This window comes from Nipponia nippon, unplaced genomic scaffold, assembly GCF_047370975.1.
Source record: "Nipponia nippon isolate SJK-2023a ecotype South Korea unplaced genomic scaffold, ASM4737097v1 scaffold_3, whole genome shotgun sequence".
Classification (NCBI taxonomy): Eukaryota; Metazoa; Chordata; class Aves; order Pelecaniformes; family Threskiornithidae; genus Nipponia; species Nipponia nippon.
In genome coordinates, this window is record NW_028262347.1 from 75,151,000 (window position 1) to 75,170,327 (window position 19,328).

Sequence of the window (19,328 nt, forward strand, 5' to 3'; positions counted from 1 at the left end):
GTCTTTTTGGCAAATGATCTAACGTAGAATTTTATCTGAGAGGTGACCATCTGAAATGGTTTTGTGGACCACTGGCCTGGCATAATGGAGAAGTTTGTAGGCTTCAGCCTCTGATGCTTCTTACTAAAAATTCACCTTGAGCTATAATGGAAAAAGTGCTCTAAGGAGAAGAAAAAAATACTAGTCTCATTCTTCATTGCCTTTTTCCTTATATAAGGTTGCCCTGCCAATGTTCAACACTTTTATTTAGACCTAGCAACATTTTACATTCGGCTCATACAAGTGCACCTGAATCTAGTTTGCAAAGTGGTGGAGAATTCTATCCCAGGAGGTCTAAAAGGAAGAGTACTAAAAATCCCAATGAAAATGAATGGTCAAGAGCTTTTATGCTGACAATATAGGAGCACAAGCTCTCATTCCACTTAGTACAGTACTGTCACGGCTGTCACTGAGCTCACTGTTATGCAAAGCTGATCCGCTTTGTTAGTAGAGCAGCTAATGGAAATCTGACTTAAGCCAGGAAGCGTAAATTTCATTCTTTTTTGGCATGACAGAGCTATATCAGAATGAAAGTTCTATTTGCACAAGACAGCAATCAATGGGAGTTAAGTTTGACATAAGCTGGATTTTTAAAAGAGTAATTCTTACATAATTCAGACAATGGCAACTAGTGAGATTATGCTAGAAATGAAGATCCTTCCATTCTACCGTTTGGTAGATAAGGAATTTGAACTTCAGGCCTATCTCTGACTGTTCCTGATTCCACTGCAGAATCACCTTGTGAACTTGAGTGTGCCACTGATTTTAAAGACCAGAAGAGATCATTTCATTCTCTGACTAAAACCTTCAGCTAAAAATTCATGCATCAAGCCTATACCTTTTATTTGAGGTACAAACTACTTACAAAAACGTTATCCACTCTTGAGGTAAGGTTCATGTGGTGAGGGGAATCTATATTATTTATGCAAAGCTGTCACAAAGTTCTTCGTTATCAAAACTACATTATTTTAATTCCAGTTTGAATTTGTCTTGGTTTAACTTCCATTGGCTTTCATCATACTTTTTTTTTTCCTCTTTATGAAAGCATAGTCTAGTATCAGTATCTAGAGATTATATGCAGTCTGTGATAAAACAATTTATCTGTCTTTCAGAAAAGTATTTACATAGCTAGCATAGTCTTTCCTCCTTTTCCACTCTCAAATAATTTTTGTGCTTTTGTAAATCCTTTGCAATTTGTCTTTATCATTTTGAAGTAGGAATGTCTGATTTGGATTTGTTACTTCAGTGGCTGTTTGCTGTTTCCAAGAGAAACATAACACCGGTATCCCATAACTGGTTGATATTCTCTTCTTTTTGCATTCAAAGAATGTCTTAGCTGTCTTAACCAGAATGTCATGCTGGGAGGTTCAGTGTAACCTGCTGTGCCCCCTAACATGCTATATTTTAGGACATGAATGAAATGTTATGCTCATCACATGGATCCATAGAAAGGACAGAAATGAGCTGAAATTTTTCCTCAGAATTGCATTGCAGCAAATGCAAGTTTTACTCCAAAGCTTTATGCCTCTGGAATGTCTTCCTGTTTTGCTTTGAAATTAGAGTGGCCTTATAAGGGAGGCATTTTCCCCTCTAATCCTTGCCATCATGTAAATTCTAATACTCTGCTTGGTTTCTAACAGTCAGAGTAGGAGGGGATCCTCACTGGGAGCAGTGGAAATTTACAGGGAAGTGGCTATTGAAGTCGTTAGTCTTTAAAAGTCACTGAGGGAAGAAATGGTTGGACTCAATGATCTTAAGGGTCTTTTCCAACCTAAATGATTCTATAAACAGTTAATCTGACTTAGATCTGGTTTTCTCTTGATGCAGCTTTTGTTTGTGGCTTTGCTAGTGTTCCCATTTGCTGATAACAGCAAACAAACAAAAGTAAGCATGACGCACTTCGCAGATATTGTGCTTTGCCCTCGCTGAATATGAACACGATGGAACATAGTTCACAGGTGCCTGAGTTAGGGTGGACAAGCATTCCGACAGCAGAGCCAATTGCTGAGCAGAAACATTGGTTTGGGGGTGAAAAGCAAACTAGCTGCACTGGTGTTCTGCTTCATTTTGGCATATTGGCTCAACACAGTGCCATGTCCCACGTTGCCTCTAATTCTGGAGCTAATGCTGTCACAGCAAGCTCAGCTGTCTTTGTACAGTACTGTGTGGACTAAATTTGTCTCCTGCACTCTCATCAATTAAGTTCCATTTAACCTGCCCTTCACCTTGTCTGAGGCTTATTTTCTGAAGTCACTTGTCTGGCCTGTTCAGAGGTGCACAGTGAGGTTTCTTGCTCCACGCTGTAAGTGGGGTCAAAGGTCAAGATGTTACTTTACCGATCGGTGGAGGAAACTGCTGGAGAGTGAGAGTAAATGAAATGTGAGAACTCTGTTACCTCCGTTTATACTTGCTAATAGACATGGAATTATGTGCCTTTGAAAAAGTGCGCCAAAAGTCATGCAAGCATGTGCAAAATAATACCTTTCCCATTTCCAGAAGATCAAAAAAATTAATACCAATGAAGAAATAAACATCAATATGTGTATGTGTTAAATGCTTTCATGCAATCAAAGAAATAAAAGCTAGCAAGAAATAAGCCATAGTGCTTTGAACAATCCTTTTATGAACCTTTCTCCTGGTAGTGCTGGAGGGAGTGTTTATCTACAGTTAGTGAACGTGTCCCAGATTTAGTTTTTAATTACATTTTGTAAAGAATCCATTCTTGGTGAGAAAGGGAAAAGAGAGCAAAAACCTTTTAAAGTTTGGCCAGCTATTTGTTTGCTAGCAATTTTAAAATTATTTTTAATACAAAGTCAAATGTATTGGAAAATACTTGCATAGTTTTGACTGTGCAGTGATACCCCATGCCATTTGTGTGTTTGTCCAGCATGCTAAAGAACTGTCCCATTTTGCATCTTTGGTACACAGAATGGTTGAAAAATCATAATGATTTTTGGCTTTGTTGTTGTTCAATATGCAGCTTCCTACCTTATTTATGACATGTAATTAGGATTTCTGCTCTGGAGAACATATCTGTGGTTTTCTTAAGAGGTGTTTTGCAGCATTCATCAGTGGTATCCGAGTGCTCCAGAAACATTAATTAATTAGTTTACCACGCCCATGTGAGGGGAGGTAGCCACATCATCCCCATTTTTTTAGGGAAGCTTTTATTGGAGTTAGCAGTACCAAGTGCTTTATAACCTCAGAGCGTAGGTCCAGTGGACTTCAGATGTAGCTGTGAATGCTCAACACTTCAACAGATCAGACTCAAAGATATCAAGGTAGTCTCCCAGAAAAGGAGGAACACACAGTTGAGAACTGCATGTGAAAGACTCGGTTTAGGGTAAGCAAAGCATCATGCTAGAGATCTGTGGCACTCTCAGGAGTTAAATTAATTCACCTTTATTTTTCTCTTCCTCTACCCTCCTGCCCTGTGCTTCTTCTAGCATTCAACTTCTGTGACAAATGAGATGTATGTTCTAGAGAAAAGATGTTCTTTTGTGACATGGTTGTATTTCATGCACCAAAATTCTCATGGGGAATGCGGAAAATATGATATATGAAGATACAACTGAAAAATGGTATCATAATGTATAGCATATTATGTGGTAAAACATATTTCATAGCTTTTCTAAAAATCTCTTTGGCAAGCTTAGAAACTCTTGACATACAGGATCATCAATACCAAAAGAAAGCATCTAGTTTCTCTAGAACTTTTCAGCTGAGATTTTTCAAGATTCCTTTTTTGATCACATTAAGGTGGCATTTTCAACTAATACAGTGGAAGCCACTTTTCCACCAGCAGTGTAGCACCATTGCAAAATTAGAGTGCTCAGTGGATAAAAGCAGTTAAGTTTCTTAGCAAAACAGTTGTAAGATGTCTATATCTATGTCTATATCTATACCTATCTAAGTAAAAATAAAAAAAAAAAGTTTGCTTAAATCCTGTTCCCCGAAATTGTTCACATTTGATGAGATTTCTTAAAATATGTTCTATACCAACCTTAAGCATATACTGAGCATGAAAAGTCGCGGTCTAAATAGCTTTACTTCTGGCTAAGTTCTAAAGTACTAAAAGCAACTAGCTGTGGCAAAGGTCAGATAGCCCTAACTATAGAAAGTGCTGTCTGCCCAGCCTATGATAATGGTTAAATCGATTATGGTCAATGAAGTTAGAGAGTCAAATGCAATCAAAATCAGACTGTGCACCTAGCATTAGGCAGTGATAATGACAGCTCATTGAGAATCATTGTCACTCTCTGTGTAACTCACCCGGTCTATTTGGTGCCCATGCCATTGACCTTAGGAGGTTAACACCTCTGTTCCCAGAAGTGAAACACCATGTAAGACTAAGAGGATTGTAATTTAATTGTAATCATTGACACCCCATTAGCATTATTCTTTTTTAGACTACATCGTAGCAATGTTGCAATGGATATCATTAGTGAACATTTGAACTTTTAAGCATGGGCTCAATAGGTATTGTGCATTTTCTTCCCATCAGGATAACATAAGCTCAGCAAAAAAAAGGGTGGCTGCAAGGTTTAAAGATGATTTAGAAACACTTTGGTATTTGGGATGGTCTTATCTAGCAGCTTAATTTACATCTGCCTCTAGAAATTAATGGAATTCAAATTAAAGTAAAAGAAGCAGCAAATAATAGTGGTGGAGTTGGAGGAAGATCATCTCTGAGCATCAGAAAATATCTCATTTTCTATTTTCTTTGTTCCCTCAGGATTTGTGACGGAGTTCTTGCATCCTGCCTCTCCACCACAACTCCATTTCTCTCTTGCCTACCCATGATTCCCACCATTCAACCCAGTCCCCAGGTTCTCTCCTCATCCCCATTCCTTTTTTCTACTCTCCCCTATACCTTCAGTTACAAGCAACTTCCCTGCTCTCCCAAATTTTCCAACAAGCCCAGGCAAGATGCAGCATGACATATTGCCAGCCAGCAGGCCAAGTAGCACAGATCCTTACCTTTTATGGGATCATTAATCTAGCTCTCCCCCCATTGCAAAGCTGCCATTTTTTCATGAACATGCAGGAACTGAGCACTCTCTTGCTCCTTCAAACTCTTTGAAGTTGATAAAAGTTTCAAAAAACAGAAAGACAAACCAACAGCATAATCACGTGATTCTTATTCCCTGGGGAAATCAAGCTTCACACAAGAGACCTTCTTTGTGGTAGTAAGTCTGATGAGCATATCACACAGGTGTCTTTTTGTTTGTTTTATTATTTAACAGTTTGACATTGACAAGGAAGCAGGAGAGAGACAGATTTACCATCGGTACTGTATGGAACGGGCATCTGTACATTGTGCCCATGTGTTCACCACAGTCTCACAGATAACAGCTATAGAAGCAGAACATATGCTTAAAAGAAATCCTGGTAAGACCTGAATTGTGTTCTTCTTATATTTCCTCTGAGTGCCTACGTTTCCTCAGACTGAATGAAAATAATAGAGACAGGTATACAAACATGAAGAGCAAGGACACATGCATAGGTATGTCTGGCTACACTACAGAGAATAACCAATTTCAAAAGAAAAGTGCAGATAATGTCACTTGAAACACATTCTAGTAGCATATGTAATCCAGAGAAATGAAGTTCAGCACCATTTAATACCAGCTTTCAGTACCATTTCAGGAGAGCATTAGTTTAACTCCATGGATGTTAGGCTTTCTTTGCAAGGACATCTCAGCTTCAGGAGCTTTGTCTCTAGCAGGGTTTCCAGTGATGGAATATTAGTCTAATAAAATCTGGAACTTACCAACAAACTTTGTCATGTTCCATGCATGGAGTTTGAATAAGGTCATGACCCCAGTGTGATGTGTCATTAAAGTTCTTTTTAAATCAGCACTGTGCTTTATAAGGACAAGCCACAATACTCCCATCTGCAGGTAAGCATCATGGAGGGAAAACTGCAAACCAGTTTTGAGACTATTTAGCAGGTGTGTTCACATCTTAGTTGGTTATTTTAAGTATAGCAATGCTCAGATTACTTTGGGGTTTTTTTGGTGTGCTTATTCTTTGTAGATTTTTTTTAGGTGAATTTCAGTGCTAATTATAGTTTTGGACCATTGTCCCTGTTAACTTCAATGTTTCAAGCCACATCGTGGTTCATGCATCAGGATAAAAGAGAAGTCCATTGGATGATTTGCCTCGTTCCTGACTAACTGTCAATAGGATGACAAACTTAGAAGATTTTTCCTTTTTATTTTAAATATGACAGCCATGTCTTAAATGTAATTTAAGTGTTCAGTCATCTAATCTGGGATATCTCTGAAAGGTCTTGTTTTTTACCAAGTGCAGAGCACTTGACCGCTGAAAATCAGACTTTTGAAGCTGTTTTATATTGGCATGAGGCTTCTCCCCACAACAGCTACTCTTGAAAGTCATAGTTTATGTTTGGGGATTTTAGGAGACTGAAATGAGTCTGAATCCAATTTAATTTGGGAGAGAAAATCTGCAGGGTGCTCGCAGATAGAATGTCAGTTGAAGCTGAAGAGAATTCCATGCAGAGAGATTCACAGGCCTGAGCTTTTTTTGATTATTCTTGCAACTTTGAAGAAACGAAGTAAATATATTTAATGTTTGGGTTAAGAAATGGTTGACACATATCATGCTTCATGTTGACAGAGCTAGAAAGAAATTCAATAGGAATTGGTACCCCAAATCCTAGGAGACAATTATAAGTGGAAAATATGTTCTGATGGAAATAAGTACTTTAATAGTTTCTTTGAACCTTAGACCACAAATAAACTGTGTAGGAGTCTATTCTCATACTATTTATTCTCTCTGAAGTTGTGAAATCAACATAGACGGCCGTTCAGAAAGGTCAGCAGTCCTTCAGTAGATCATTAAGCTTGAATTCTGCAAAGGAACGTGAATACTGAAAGAATTTGTACACTTCTCGATCCACTTTAAAAACAAACTTTTAAAAGGGGGATGTAGAATTGGCATAATTAACTTTTATTTGCATTTGAATTTATTGAGAGGTTAACTAACAAAGCTGTTAACTAAAAATAACTGAGGAAATGTGGTAAGTAGAGTGGTCTTTGCTACTCCTCATTAACATTAAACTTGGATTATAATTTAATTTATAAATTTCATCACTTAGAAAAGCCCAAAAAAACTTGGAAAAATTCAGTAGACATGATTGCATATAGAGCTTTTGCACCAGGACAAAGGCTGATTTGCCAGTCTAAACCTGGCAGAATGACTGCTTGCATTATGCTTTCACTTGCTGCTGTTGTTATTTGATCAATAATTTATCAAACCATATTTGCGTAAAGCTTGAGTATCTAATGTTGAACCTGTCCTCTTTGACGTATTGTGCAAGATTCTGTCAGTGATCATAAGTTATATTCCTGTGATCTGAAAACTGATATGGGATTTCTAATATTTTCATTCAGATATGAAACATATTTCTCATTTGCAGTAGAGAAAACTTTGAATCAGAATTCCAAGAGACTTAGGTATCAGTTAAGATCTAGATCTAGACTTCGTATCAGTATATATTTGGTCAAAATCATAGAAGTAAACTTTGAAAAAGTATGAGTCAACCTTGAATCTTAGTGACTTATGAACAGAAAACATCATACTGTGCTATTATTACTTAAATCAAGGCCAGTTTCTTTCCTATAAATACAGAAGTCAAATCATTCTGGTTTGACCTACTTGTGACAACTTTAAAACAAAAATATCATTAATTCATTAAACAACAAAAACCCTAAAACACTTAAAATAGGAACAAAGCTCTCTCATCACTTTTTCCCTAGGGCAAGGGCACATTGCCTCACACGTATTTAAAATATTATTGTATGCTGAGCAGAAATAGTGAACTGGATATGTCTGTTCTGTACCTCAAAGTCTTAATTAAGAGATGGATTGAGCCGCAATCCTGATGAAAGGGTAAATGAACCTGCAGTTGAATCAAAGGACATGGGAGTAGGTTATATATAGGCTGCTGATAATGGGTGAGAGTGTCCAAAACTCCCTGATAAATAAATGCAAGAGAGTGGATGGAAACTGGCCAGAAATTCCCAGTCAAGGATTTTTACTTTATTGGGAAGAGCTTAAAATGGTTGCAGTCTCAAAGCTATGTCCTGCAGGAGCCAGTTGTTCTGTGCTGAACAAGAAACAGGTCAGAGGAATGAGAAGATATGTTGTTGGTAAACACAAAGAGAAATGGAGGGTGTTTCTGCTCTGATGACCCCCCACTCATATAAGGCCCCATAGGTCTTTGTTCAGAGCAGCTCCTAGTGCTGGACAGCAGAAGATAACACAAGTTTTCCTGTCAGGCTCACCAAGACTCTCCTTTCTTGTCAGTGAGAACCAAATTCCAAGTACCTAACAAGTAAAGATTTCCTGGTAAAGGCTGGTCTTCAGTTTGCAATGTGGCATTTCAAGACAGATCCATTGAAGTTTTTGGTATTGCATGGTTACTAATAAGGGTTATATTTTTATCTACTGCTGTTTAACCTAGAGAGTCTCAAAACACTTCACAAGATAAAGAGTAATCAGACATGACTTACCTGGCAGGGAAATATATATAACTGCTAAAGCAGACTGTAAATTTCAAGGAAGTCATTAAAATTGGCTCTGGCATTTGCGTGAAAAATGTCAAGCAAGTATACTGGACAGCATATGGAGAACTGATTGTACTTATTTTAAGATCATCTTGATATGTAATCAACCAAAGGACCCATAGATATTTTAAAGACGTCTCCTTAAGTCTCTCCAGAAATAAGAGACAGTTTTGTATTAGGTCAGATGCTTAATGCTAGACATGCAAACCTCTACTTTTAGGGGAAGGGATGGGAAACCCTGAATGTCAGGGATCCTTGACTGAAAGACCTCAATAGAAGTAACGTTCAGGTCCTATAGCGGTGGCAAGCAAGAGACTGTACTCCCATCAGTAACCCTGATGTATGGGGAGGAGTTAACCATGTGCACTGACATCAAAGGAGATGCTGGTTTTTTTGCATGAACCATGTGTGGTAGGGAATGATATCTCACTGCAGGTCCTTTGGGTGATGCATAGAACTTTTAAAATTACTACGGTTAATGGTTGTGGTTACTATACACCTGATGACACTTGCCCAGAGAACAAGTATGAAATTGGCACCAGTGCATCCTCTAATAATTAGCGCGTCTGGCTTCTTTGAAGATTCTTTGTATTTGAAGAATCTCTGGTATCATAAGTTAGTATAGGTCTACCGAAGTCAGTTGTGTTAGTATGAAATACATCTGCTGACGAACTGTTCTCCCCTTTCATTTCCATACATGGCTTTCATAAGCCAACTCAAAGAAAAGAAAATGGCATTCTTTCCATTTTTTTCAACTAGATTTAGAGCAAGCCTTTAAATAGCTGCTGTGCTGTACCAGAAAGGTGAAGAGTGACTGAATTTCAGTGTTGGTTGGAACAAGCTATGTCTATCCTTATAACTCTATGTATATCCTATAACTCTATCTTAGAAGATACTGGAAATGAACAAATTTTAATTGTAAGATGCTTTGGAATCTTTGAGGAGAGCAGCCATAAAAGCGTAAAGCATACTACTCTGTGGCTATTTTTAGGAGAGATCCAACAGATTACTGAAAAGCGGTCTTTTAAAAAATGTTTCTTATATTCTTCCCTTTCTGGTAAATCCTCAGAAGTCTTGACAGAAGAGACCTCTCTTGTGCCATGCAGTAAGCAAGTGCATAGTACAGCACAGTTTCTGCTTTCAAGAGCTTTCAATCTATAGTGATAAAGCAGGAAACAGTGATATCAAGAACAAAGAGTTAACGGGCATATTGCACAAAAACCATATGGCTAAATGGAGACATTACTTAAGTCTTGACAGGACAAAAGGGCATGGGTCTATGCTAATGTTGAGTACAGGTCAAAATGGTACAAAGCCACTTCAATGCTATAGACAGTGGAGTGCCACATGTTTTGTGGAGTAAGCTGGTGGAGACCATTGTGTTAGACAGTGCTGTTCCCTACCCATGAGTAATAAGAGTACACATATTGACAACTGAAAGACATGTTGGTTCTTTCCTTAAAGATTTCTCTAACTCTGAAGATGTCTACTTCTGCCTTTTCTCTGCTTTTCCAGATGTTGTCACCCCAAATGGCTTGAACATTAAGAAATTTTCAGCAATGCATGAGTTTCAGAATTTGCATTCCATGTACAAGGCTAGGATCCAAGAGTTCATTCGAGGTCATTTCTATGGGTATGCTTTTACTTTTCAAAAATTAGCAATGGTTGTCCAACACTATTTAAAGCAAGAACCAAAGCAGGAAGACTAACAAGTACTTCACAGAGGTGAAATGTTGCCAACTTATTCCAATACCTGTCTGGGACTTCTCAGTCAGAAGCTAAAGGAATTTTAGACACCAGTTCTAACTCTGCTTAATAGATTGTGGGATCAGGCAGAAGGTCTTGATTTTTTCATTATTTAACCAAGATGCAGTTTATCAGATTAAGACAGTCAATTTAAAGAACAGCAGAAAAGCCTCTCTTTCATTATTTTCTTGGGATAATAAATTCCTCCAGAATAGAAAGCTGTTGTGTGTTTTGTTTGATTATACCTTGAGAAATACTTTATGCTTGTCTGTCTGTTTGCTTGGTTTCAGCCACCTTGACTTCAATCTTGAGAAAACCTTATTTTTCTTCATTGCTGGGAGATATGAGTTTTCCAACAAAGGAGCTGATATGTTTCTAGAAGCCTTATCAAGATTAAACTTTTTGCTGAGGGTAAGAAAGCTTCTGCAAATGTGGATAACATAGAGCTTATGCTCAAATTTACCATACTATGGAAGTCACCTGCAAGAATTTCCATGCCATACTCTGGTTTATAGGAAAATAATTATGGGATATTCAGAGTTTTCATAAAGCTCTCTCCCGGAATGATCAGAGTATGTAAGAATCTCAGGCTGCTCAAAAATAATTGATTACATAGTTCGAGAAGTTAATCCATGGTTACGTCCCTTGTTTTTAGAGAAAGATACTGAAAATATGATTCAAGAATTTACCCTGAAAGTTTACATATTAGAAGGCAAATAAAAGTAATCCTTTAATGATGCAATTTAAAAATATCTTTTTAAGCAAATTGCTTAATTCATTAGGACCTGACCATGATCTTTTAAATTTTTGAGTACTATTATCACACTGCATGGGAATCTTGCATTAAAATTCACAGTATGGCAGTGGCCTGATGAATAAGCATGAGGAAGCCACTCACTCCTCCATGCTTCTGTTTCCTCAGGTAAAAGAGTGCAATGTTTCTAAATGCCTTTGTGAAGTACTTTAATGAAGATAAGACCTAGACCTTGTCATGATCAAAGAGCAGAGCACTTACCATCTACAGATGAGGTCATTGAAAATGTCTGCAGGTGTGTCACAAAGACTGATATATTTAAAATAAAAAATAAAAAAAGTGCTAATCAGTTTTCAGTCATCTAGCAAGGATCAATTGACTGTTGTCCCAGATGCTGTCTTTTGTACTCTATCATTTAAATGCTATGAAAAATCTGGATAAAAATCTTGATACTGTATTGTCAGCAGGGCTGAAAAAATATTAATGTTCAAAGCCCTAAGTACACTTGTTCTACTGCAACCTTCTGTTAATACACCATTAGAGCCTGTGGACTTTCTGGAAATACTTAATCCATTCACTCACACAAGAGGTCACCTCACATAACTTAAGTGTTTCTTCCACAACTTTGCCAAACAACTGACTTCGTTGTTTGGTAATGCCATGCAACATCCTGTTAATGGCATTTACATAGCTATTAACTATAAGTGCTGATAATGTGGAAGGTCTTATGCTTGAGCAATGATTGCAGCAATCTCTTGTTGTATCTAATGATTTACATGACATCAATGACAAGCTAGGCTGATGGAAAGTCAAAGGAAATTGAGGGTTAGTTTTCCAAAGCTCTCTAGAACAGTGTACTGGGACTTGCTTCTCCCATAAGCTGAGGCTGGCTTTAATGCGTTACTGTTCCAACATGCATGCCAGCACTTGATTAGCTGTTCAAAGAACACTCGCTCTGTAATTATTTCAAGAGGTAATTCCACTGGGGACAACACTGTACTACTTGTGAATCTGGGAATGATGGTGCTTCTTAAACAAGTCCCAGTGGTGTACCTGAACCTAAAAAATACATAGCATTGGATGGAATTATTTTATTTTATAGAGTCATTTTCCTTTTCTACCTGAAAACCTTACTAACATTTCGGAAATAAAATACGAATGTTGGGACAGATTGTTAATACACACTGAGATCATAGCATGATGGACTTTGAACCCGCCTTGAAGAGAGGGAAGGGAAGAACCTTAAAATGACAGATGACTCCCATAGGTTGTTTTATACTATACGTTTCCTTGTACTTCGATCTGAGACAAGGCATGCTAATAGCATGTTTGTGTGTCTAAAGTTTAGAATGGAGGCAATTCAAATTAATTTGATTTTTACAGCTCTGAACAGAGTTCACCCTTAGCTTTTCTTTAAATAGTTACTGACAGGAGTACAACCTCATTCTGCTCCATGTGAGGAATCGCTCAGGGACCTGGTATTCTGAATCTTGTTAGCGCACAGGAGAAACCAGCAAGTGAAACCATCTATAAGTAAAGGGTCAGATTTTACAGCAAATGCTTTTTGCCTTTGCAGTAGCTGGATGTGACAGATGAGCAAGAAGTTACTTGCAGCTTTTTGTGTGTCTGTCACGTTCTTTGCCAGGGATTCAGGTAGACAGTGGTTGCTATCATGCCTCTTTCTGCCCATACCTCTGGGGCACTATTGCTATAGAAGGTAGTTCTGCTTGCTCCTGTAGGGAATCCCTCACCCCATGTCTGGGCATACCGCAGCTAGTAAACTAACTGCTCGTTCCTTTGAGCCAACAAAGTTTGTGTCAGATGAGAAAATGTGTGTAGGGTTTTTATTTTCTGCAGTTTATATTCACATCCTAAGCCATGGCCTCTCAACCATGAGAAGTCAGGAAGATCTCTATTGCCCAAACTGGAATTGGGTGACATCTGTTTACCTGTATCTATCCTCAGCTATATCTCTGACTTGACAAAAACTTCATAGCTAAAGGGAGAGGTATAAGATCAGAGCCTTCCTGGACAACCGATCAATGTGCATTGGCTGTTCCTGTGACTAATTCTTACTGTTAAAGATGGCTGTGATACCTTGTAGTGAGATTTTTTTTTTCTCTCCGTCTTGTGTCCATGTAGGTTCATAAGACTGATGTTACAGTTGTTGTGTTCTTCATCATGCCAGCAAAGACAAACAATTTCAATGTGGAAACCCTGAAAGGGCAAGCAGTCCGGAAGCAGCTCTGGTAATTGCCATTCTCACTAAGGGCCCCGTACAGTGAATTGAGCAGACATGCAAAAATTTCTGATGAAGAATCATGCTCTTTCTTTTTTCTCTGCTAGAATCGAGGATTATGGGTAACTAGAATGTATTTGTGGGGGTGAAAGAGATGGGAATGATAAATAAGAGCAAATATTTATCTTTTTTTTGTCCTAGGTTATTTTTAGTAAATTTGCCTTGCCATTCTTTGTAACAAGTTAGCAAATAGTGCTTGTTTTGCAGTGACAAAGTCAAAGGATCTAGAAAATCCCGTATTCTGGATGCCTTCTGACTTTATAATACTCCCTTTGGACATGTCATTGAGCTTCCACAAAATAAGGACCACCTGCTAACTTATCAGAGTGAGCTTCTCTGCCACTGGTGGGAAAAAGAAATTAATTACACGTTCTCTTTTATTTAGAAATATGGAAATTGTCCTGTCTAATCCAGCAGAATAACAGTTGATAACAATTAGGTATAATTTTCTATATAGCCAACAATAAGCAATGGCCATACACAAGCAGTGAAACTTACAGTTATAAGGGGAAGATTGTCACAGCCCTTCTCAGTTATACAGTTTTCATTTTACAACTTCCTGAACAAAAAAGCAAAGCAGAAGCAGACTTAACCTTCACCTCACTTTAACTGCTATGTGATTCTACGTAGGAAAAGACACGTGTTGTGAGGCACTTCTAAACTGGGAGACCTGGCAAAACTGAAGTTTCAAATCCGTAAAGAAGATCAGTGGTGGGTTATCAAGGATGAATTTTGTTTAAAAAAGTGAAAAATGCCATTTCACTTAACGTATTTACAGATTAATTATCTAAGCAGGGATATGGAAGTGTGTACCTTATCAGGTGGCTAGAGCAGTTAAACTCTGATGCAGAAGTAAGGAAGCTGGTCTTAAAGCTAAGGGACTAAAACCCACAAGACCTAGCTTCCGCTTTTATGCCTGTGTCTCACTGTGTTTAACCTCTTTCTGATGCCAGTTCTATATTTATAAAATGATAGAAATCTAGACAACTTAGAGATCTGTAGATGAAAGGCACCGTGTACGAGAAGGATACTATTTTTCTTGTTATCTCATTAACTGCCTCCAGCAGGTGATCTCTGGCTCAGTTTCTGGATATCAGCAATCAAGTTGAAGTCTTTGATAAATGGATACTAAACCTGCACAAAAACAGTGACAGAAATAGTTTAACAAGGATCATTGAAATCATTTAGCTTTTGCCATATCTGGAAAAGAAGACAGATATGAGAAACCTATCTACTCTGTAGATTATATCCAGGGCCATCACACAGTAACTTCTTGGGACTTACAGGAAAGATTCTACCTGGTTATCACTCTGGAAACAGGTACCAAAAATGCAGAGGTTGGAATTAATTGTCCAACTCTGGCTTCCTAAAAGTAATGCATCTGAGCTGCCTTCACTGCTAGTGGAGACTGATGGTTTACTCCAAATGATGTTTCATCCTATACCACTTCAGGAAGTGTCTAAGATGAGTGAAGGGAATCATCCTCTGAAATGGACTGTCACCCTCTGTGGATGTGTGGAGGATCTGCACAACTAGCTTAAACTGTAGATGGCTAAAACGGGGTAACATAGCCAGAGTTTTTAATGAGAACTCTATGCGCAAGAACTGTAGGAAAATAATGTGAGTGCAGTGAGAAACAGCCATGCTTGCAACAAGTGCTTTTGGCCTCTGCTTTGTCTTTGATACAAAGTATGTAATGTTTGAATGTAATACAACAGGTACATATTAATAAATAATATATGGATATTAGGAAAGTTTAAATTAAGTGAAATATGCAAAGGTTTCTCCCCGTTGTATCTCTACTACATTGTTATTTCTCTGGCACTCAGTAATGCAGGCACAATAGTAACAGTAAAGGTAAACGTAAAGATGTGAAATCATGCAAAAAATGCTGTTTCCGGCTGTTCTTCCCACCGTGCTCTGTGAAAAGCAAAAGACCCTCTGCATCATCATACGCAGCATTATCATGGTCATAATCTGGAGCTCCTGGATAAAACCACCTGATATCAGTATTACATAATGGTATTAGATGATTTTAAGGATGCCACAGAAATTACATACAAGAAGAGGTTGGCACTTGTAAAGGAATAGGTGATGGCTCATCTGGGATATAAAACCCCTTGTTTCCTTTGCTTCTGGAAAAGCAGTCTGTCCTATCTGTGTTTAAGTTTTGGAAATTGTTCATGGCATGAGTCTATGAAAATATAGTCATGAGGGGACTAGCTTGCTGGGATTTGGATCAATTTGGTTTAATATTTAGCTGCTTTACAACTCATCCAAAATTAACTCATCCACTATCGTGACTATGTGAGTTGGGAGAGAGCAGCTAACAGGTATGTGGATTCTCAGCTTGGTAAAGGTTAGGATTTCACTTAACAAGTTTTGTCTTAGCCCAAAGTATAATTCTTAGAAATCAGAAAGGCAGGAAAAGTTCCATGAATTGGGTGTTTTACTGAAATTGAAAGTGCATTTGCTATTTTGACAACAGCACTTCCAGCTGTACTTTCAAGTTGTTTCATCTAAGAGCAGGATAATATAAATGGCTCTTTGCATTTAGAAGAGTTGTTCACTGGAGTTCTTTCTTAGCTAAAATATAACATTTTTCTGGCACAGGCTTTACTATGAGCTTAAAACATGGCCTTGAGCTTAAAACATGGTCAGGAATTTTGTTGGTTTGCAAACTAATTTATGTCAAACTATCTTTTTGTCTAACATTTGTTTTCAAAAGTCTTTGAGTTAGGAAATAGGGCAGAAAGTGAAGGGAGAAGCTTGCTTTAAAATCTCTATTTGTTTAACTCTTACATCTTTCTACTAGGTCAAGTTAAATTGGAGACGTCTCAGTCTTGCTTAGTGTCCAATGTTAATGATCATGTTTCTCTACATAGAGTCATATATATGCTCTCTTTTTCATAGCTGAGATGAAAGTGTGGTCTACTGATCAGAGGAAAATATTAAAAGTAATCACTAGTGAGGTCTGCTCCTGGCTTTCACAGTGCATTCATCTTTGGACACAGGTCAAATCCTCAGTTGTGTTGAAATCCATCAGTATGGCTGCCGGCTGGATAAAAGAACCTTGAGAACCAGACCTCTATCTGCTGCTGCATTCTTGATTCCATCAGTATACATGAAAGCACAATTTAATTCCAACAGCAGGAATCTCTTTTATTCTGTCTTTGTCCTCGATTCTCCTGTTTTATACATATATTTATTTATTTTCCTAGGGACACTGCACAGTCTGTGAAAGAAAAGTTTGGAAAGAAACTCTACAATGCCCTGCTAAAGTGAGTGTATAGGTTACTTTGTTCTGCCTTGCAGAGCCACATATTCAGCTAGCTTACCTGTGGTGTGTCTGTGCTTCTACTCTTTGTGTAAGACATCTTGACATCCATAGGAAGGGCACAGGAGAAGCATATGGGACCCTCTGTTCCATATACATGTTACTTGTTCAATAGGCAAATCACAGAGAAAAAATTTAAAGGTACTAGTACCCCATTGTGGAAAGAGTCTTACAAGACATGGGGGATGTCTAAGTAATACAAAGGCTTACTCGCTGTCAAAAATGAGCTACCTCAGCTTAAAAAAGCACCAGAGACAAAGTAATATGTATTGGTGGCTTAGTCATATCCTGTCAAAAGACAGTTGGAAGTGAATGACCCAAAGCACAGATGAGATGACTGGAACTTCAGCAAAAACAAGGTGTGTCTGAAAAACAGAAAAAAAGAATTCTTTAGCTTTTTTGGAAGCTATTTGGAAGGTCAGCAAGTGTATGGGAGAACGAAATGTAGGGAACATAGAAGGGCCATGAAGACAAAGGAAAGGTTCATGTTGACATCAGCAGACTTCAGATCAGACCTTGTTTGTTGTTTCTTCATTTTCTTTATCAACTCATAATAAGTCATTTGGTAAAACAGGCTCTGTGTTGCCTCTGCAGAGGAGAAATTCCAGACTTGAACAAGATTTTTGACCGAGATGATATAACCATTATGAAAAGAGCCATCTTTTCAACTCAGGTCAGAAAATATATTATTTACACAAACATCTAGTCTAAATAATAAACATGACTATGTACAAGGATCGTGTATGACATATAGTGATATGCATGCATTGAAACAGAAGTTTTCTGCAAATATACTTCTCATTGGTGACATTTAAAGATCAACTGTCTTTTTTAATGAGAGTATGACCCAAACTAATTCTTTTGAGGATTCCATTGATATTCCCCCAGTCACATGCAGGACACCAAAATTCCTGATTCTTTTCTTCTGCACTAAGTGTGAATTTTGCTTTGTTCCTGAAGCCTGGATTCTTGCATTTTTATTAAATATATAAAATCAGTCTCTTAAGGAAACATAACGTATTGACTAGAAACCTTTAAAATTAAGTGGTGGGCCTTTCTAAAAGTTAGTACAAATACATTTATTTTGAGGTAAATGAAACAAGTCCTGTGACAGATTTTATGGTCTCATTCGTGGCCTTAGTTATATAGAAGACAACATTATATGATCATAATTTTCCTTTCTTACCTTAAAATGAAAGGGTAAAAACCTATCCACATCAATGACAAAATCTCCCACTGTCTTCCACTAAGCTTAGAAAATGATAACAGGACTCTTTGCCAGCAGTTTTGTCTGGCTTATGGATTGCCTTTTTTCTCTTTAGCGACACTGTCTGCCTCCAGTGACCACTCACAACATGATTGACGATGGCAATGATCCAATCCTCAATACCATCCGACGCATTGGCCTTTTCAATAACCGGACAGACAGAGTAAAGGTACATTCTGTCATTTTCCTTTTAGATATAAAATGGAATTTCTTTAAACAGTCTCAGTCTGGATGATTAGCATGGGGAGTGCAGTCAAATTCTCGATAGGCGGTATTATACTGGTAGAGTACTTCTTCCCTCTTTCTCCCTTTCCAGGAATAACAACTAGTCACTTCACAGATGTCCTCTGTTGCTGTTTAACCAAGTTAGAAATCTGATGTTAGGGAATTGTTTTCATTGTTGCCTCCTGTACTGAATGAGGAGCTACTACTCCTGAAATCCAGAAGGTGCCACAGGTCGTTTGCACCCAGATGTAAAACTCTGTAATAGATTCATTTGCTTAAAACTGGAGGTCCAGAGTTTGAGCACAGACATTTCTGGAGTTCATTTCTTAAGAACAGCACCCTAACACTCAGCATTTGCTGTAGAAGGTAACCAGGGCTTCAGTCCTGAGCAGAAATACTTCCTGTTCATACTGTGCTCATGTTTACATCAAGGGTTGAAGGTAAATGTATGTAAATAAATCCTTTCCTTACTTCCATATCTATCTTGCCAGACCACAGAAATGATCAGCTCCCACTTTCACAAGTCTGCCAAAGCCTTTTTTGGTCTGGCAATCTCTGGCATTCTGTCTGTTAACTATGACTATGTCATCATCTATCTATTCAAAGTAGAACCTAAAATTGCAAATTCTTCCTCTTCCAAACCTTCTTTTTAAAGTCAGATCCATAGAATCTCTGACAATGACATATCACTTGTTCTCAGTGTTTTGGCTTTTAAACTCATGATGATAACTGAGTAAACATTTTCCTCGGCTTCCTAGTTGCTTCTTCCTGGCTTAACATATTCTCCGCTAAGTGTATGTCTCCAATGAGCTCTGAGAACATAATATGGTAATAATACACTAGATGTAAGAAAAGTAGGGTGGAAGGATGCACTGTATATAAATGTAATAAAAAATTCCTCAGAACCAACTGCTTGAAGTCATTAGAAAGCAGATAGCATATAACACAGCAGACACCTCTTCCTGCTTCTCAGCGGACTTGATTGGCTAGGTATATGTCAAATTTGTACAAAACTGTCATTACCACTGGAAAATTACCTGCTGCATGAATAGGATTAATACTTAATG

The 19,328-nt window shown here is 37.9% G+C and overlaps 1 protein-coding gene across 1 annotated transcript in view; it reads left to right on the forward strand.

The window, feature by feature from the left end:
* Nucleotides 1-19,328, forward strand: part of GYS2 (glycogen synthase 2) — a 47,948-nt gene that overhangs the window by 19,631 nt on the left and 8,989 nt on the right. The window contains exons 5-11 of the mRNA XM_009465092.2: nt 5,286-5,430; nt 10,149-10,266; nt 10,670-10,790; nt 13,276-13,382; nt 16,654-16,713; nt 17,364-17,442; nt 18,092-18,205. Coding sequence (XP_009463367.1) covers nt 5,286-5,430; nt 10,149-10,266; nt 10,670-10,790; nt 13,276-13,382; nt 16,654-16,713; nt 17,364-17,442; nt 18,092-18,205 — 744 coding nt within the window. The remainder of the gene's footprint in view (nt 1-5,285; nt 5,431-10,148; nt 10,267-10,669; nt 10,791-13,275; nt 13,383-16,653; nt 16,714-17,363; nt 17,443-18,091; nt 18,206-19,328) is intronic.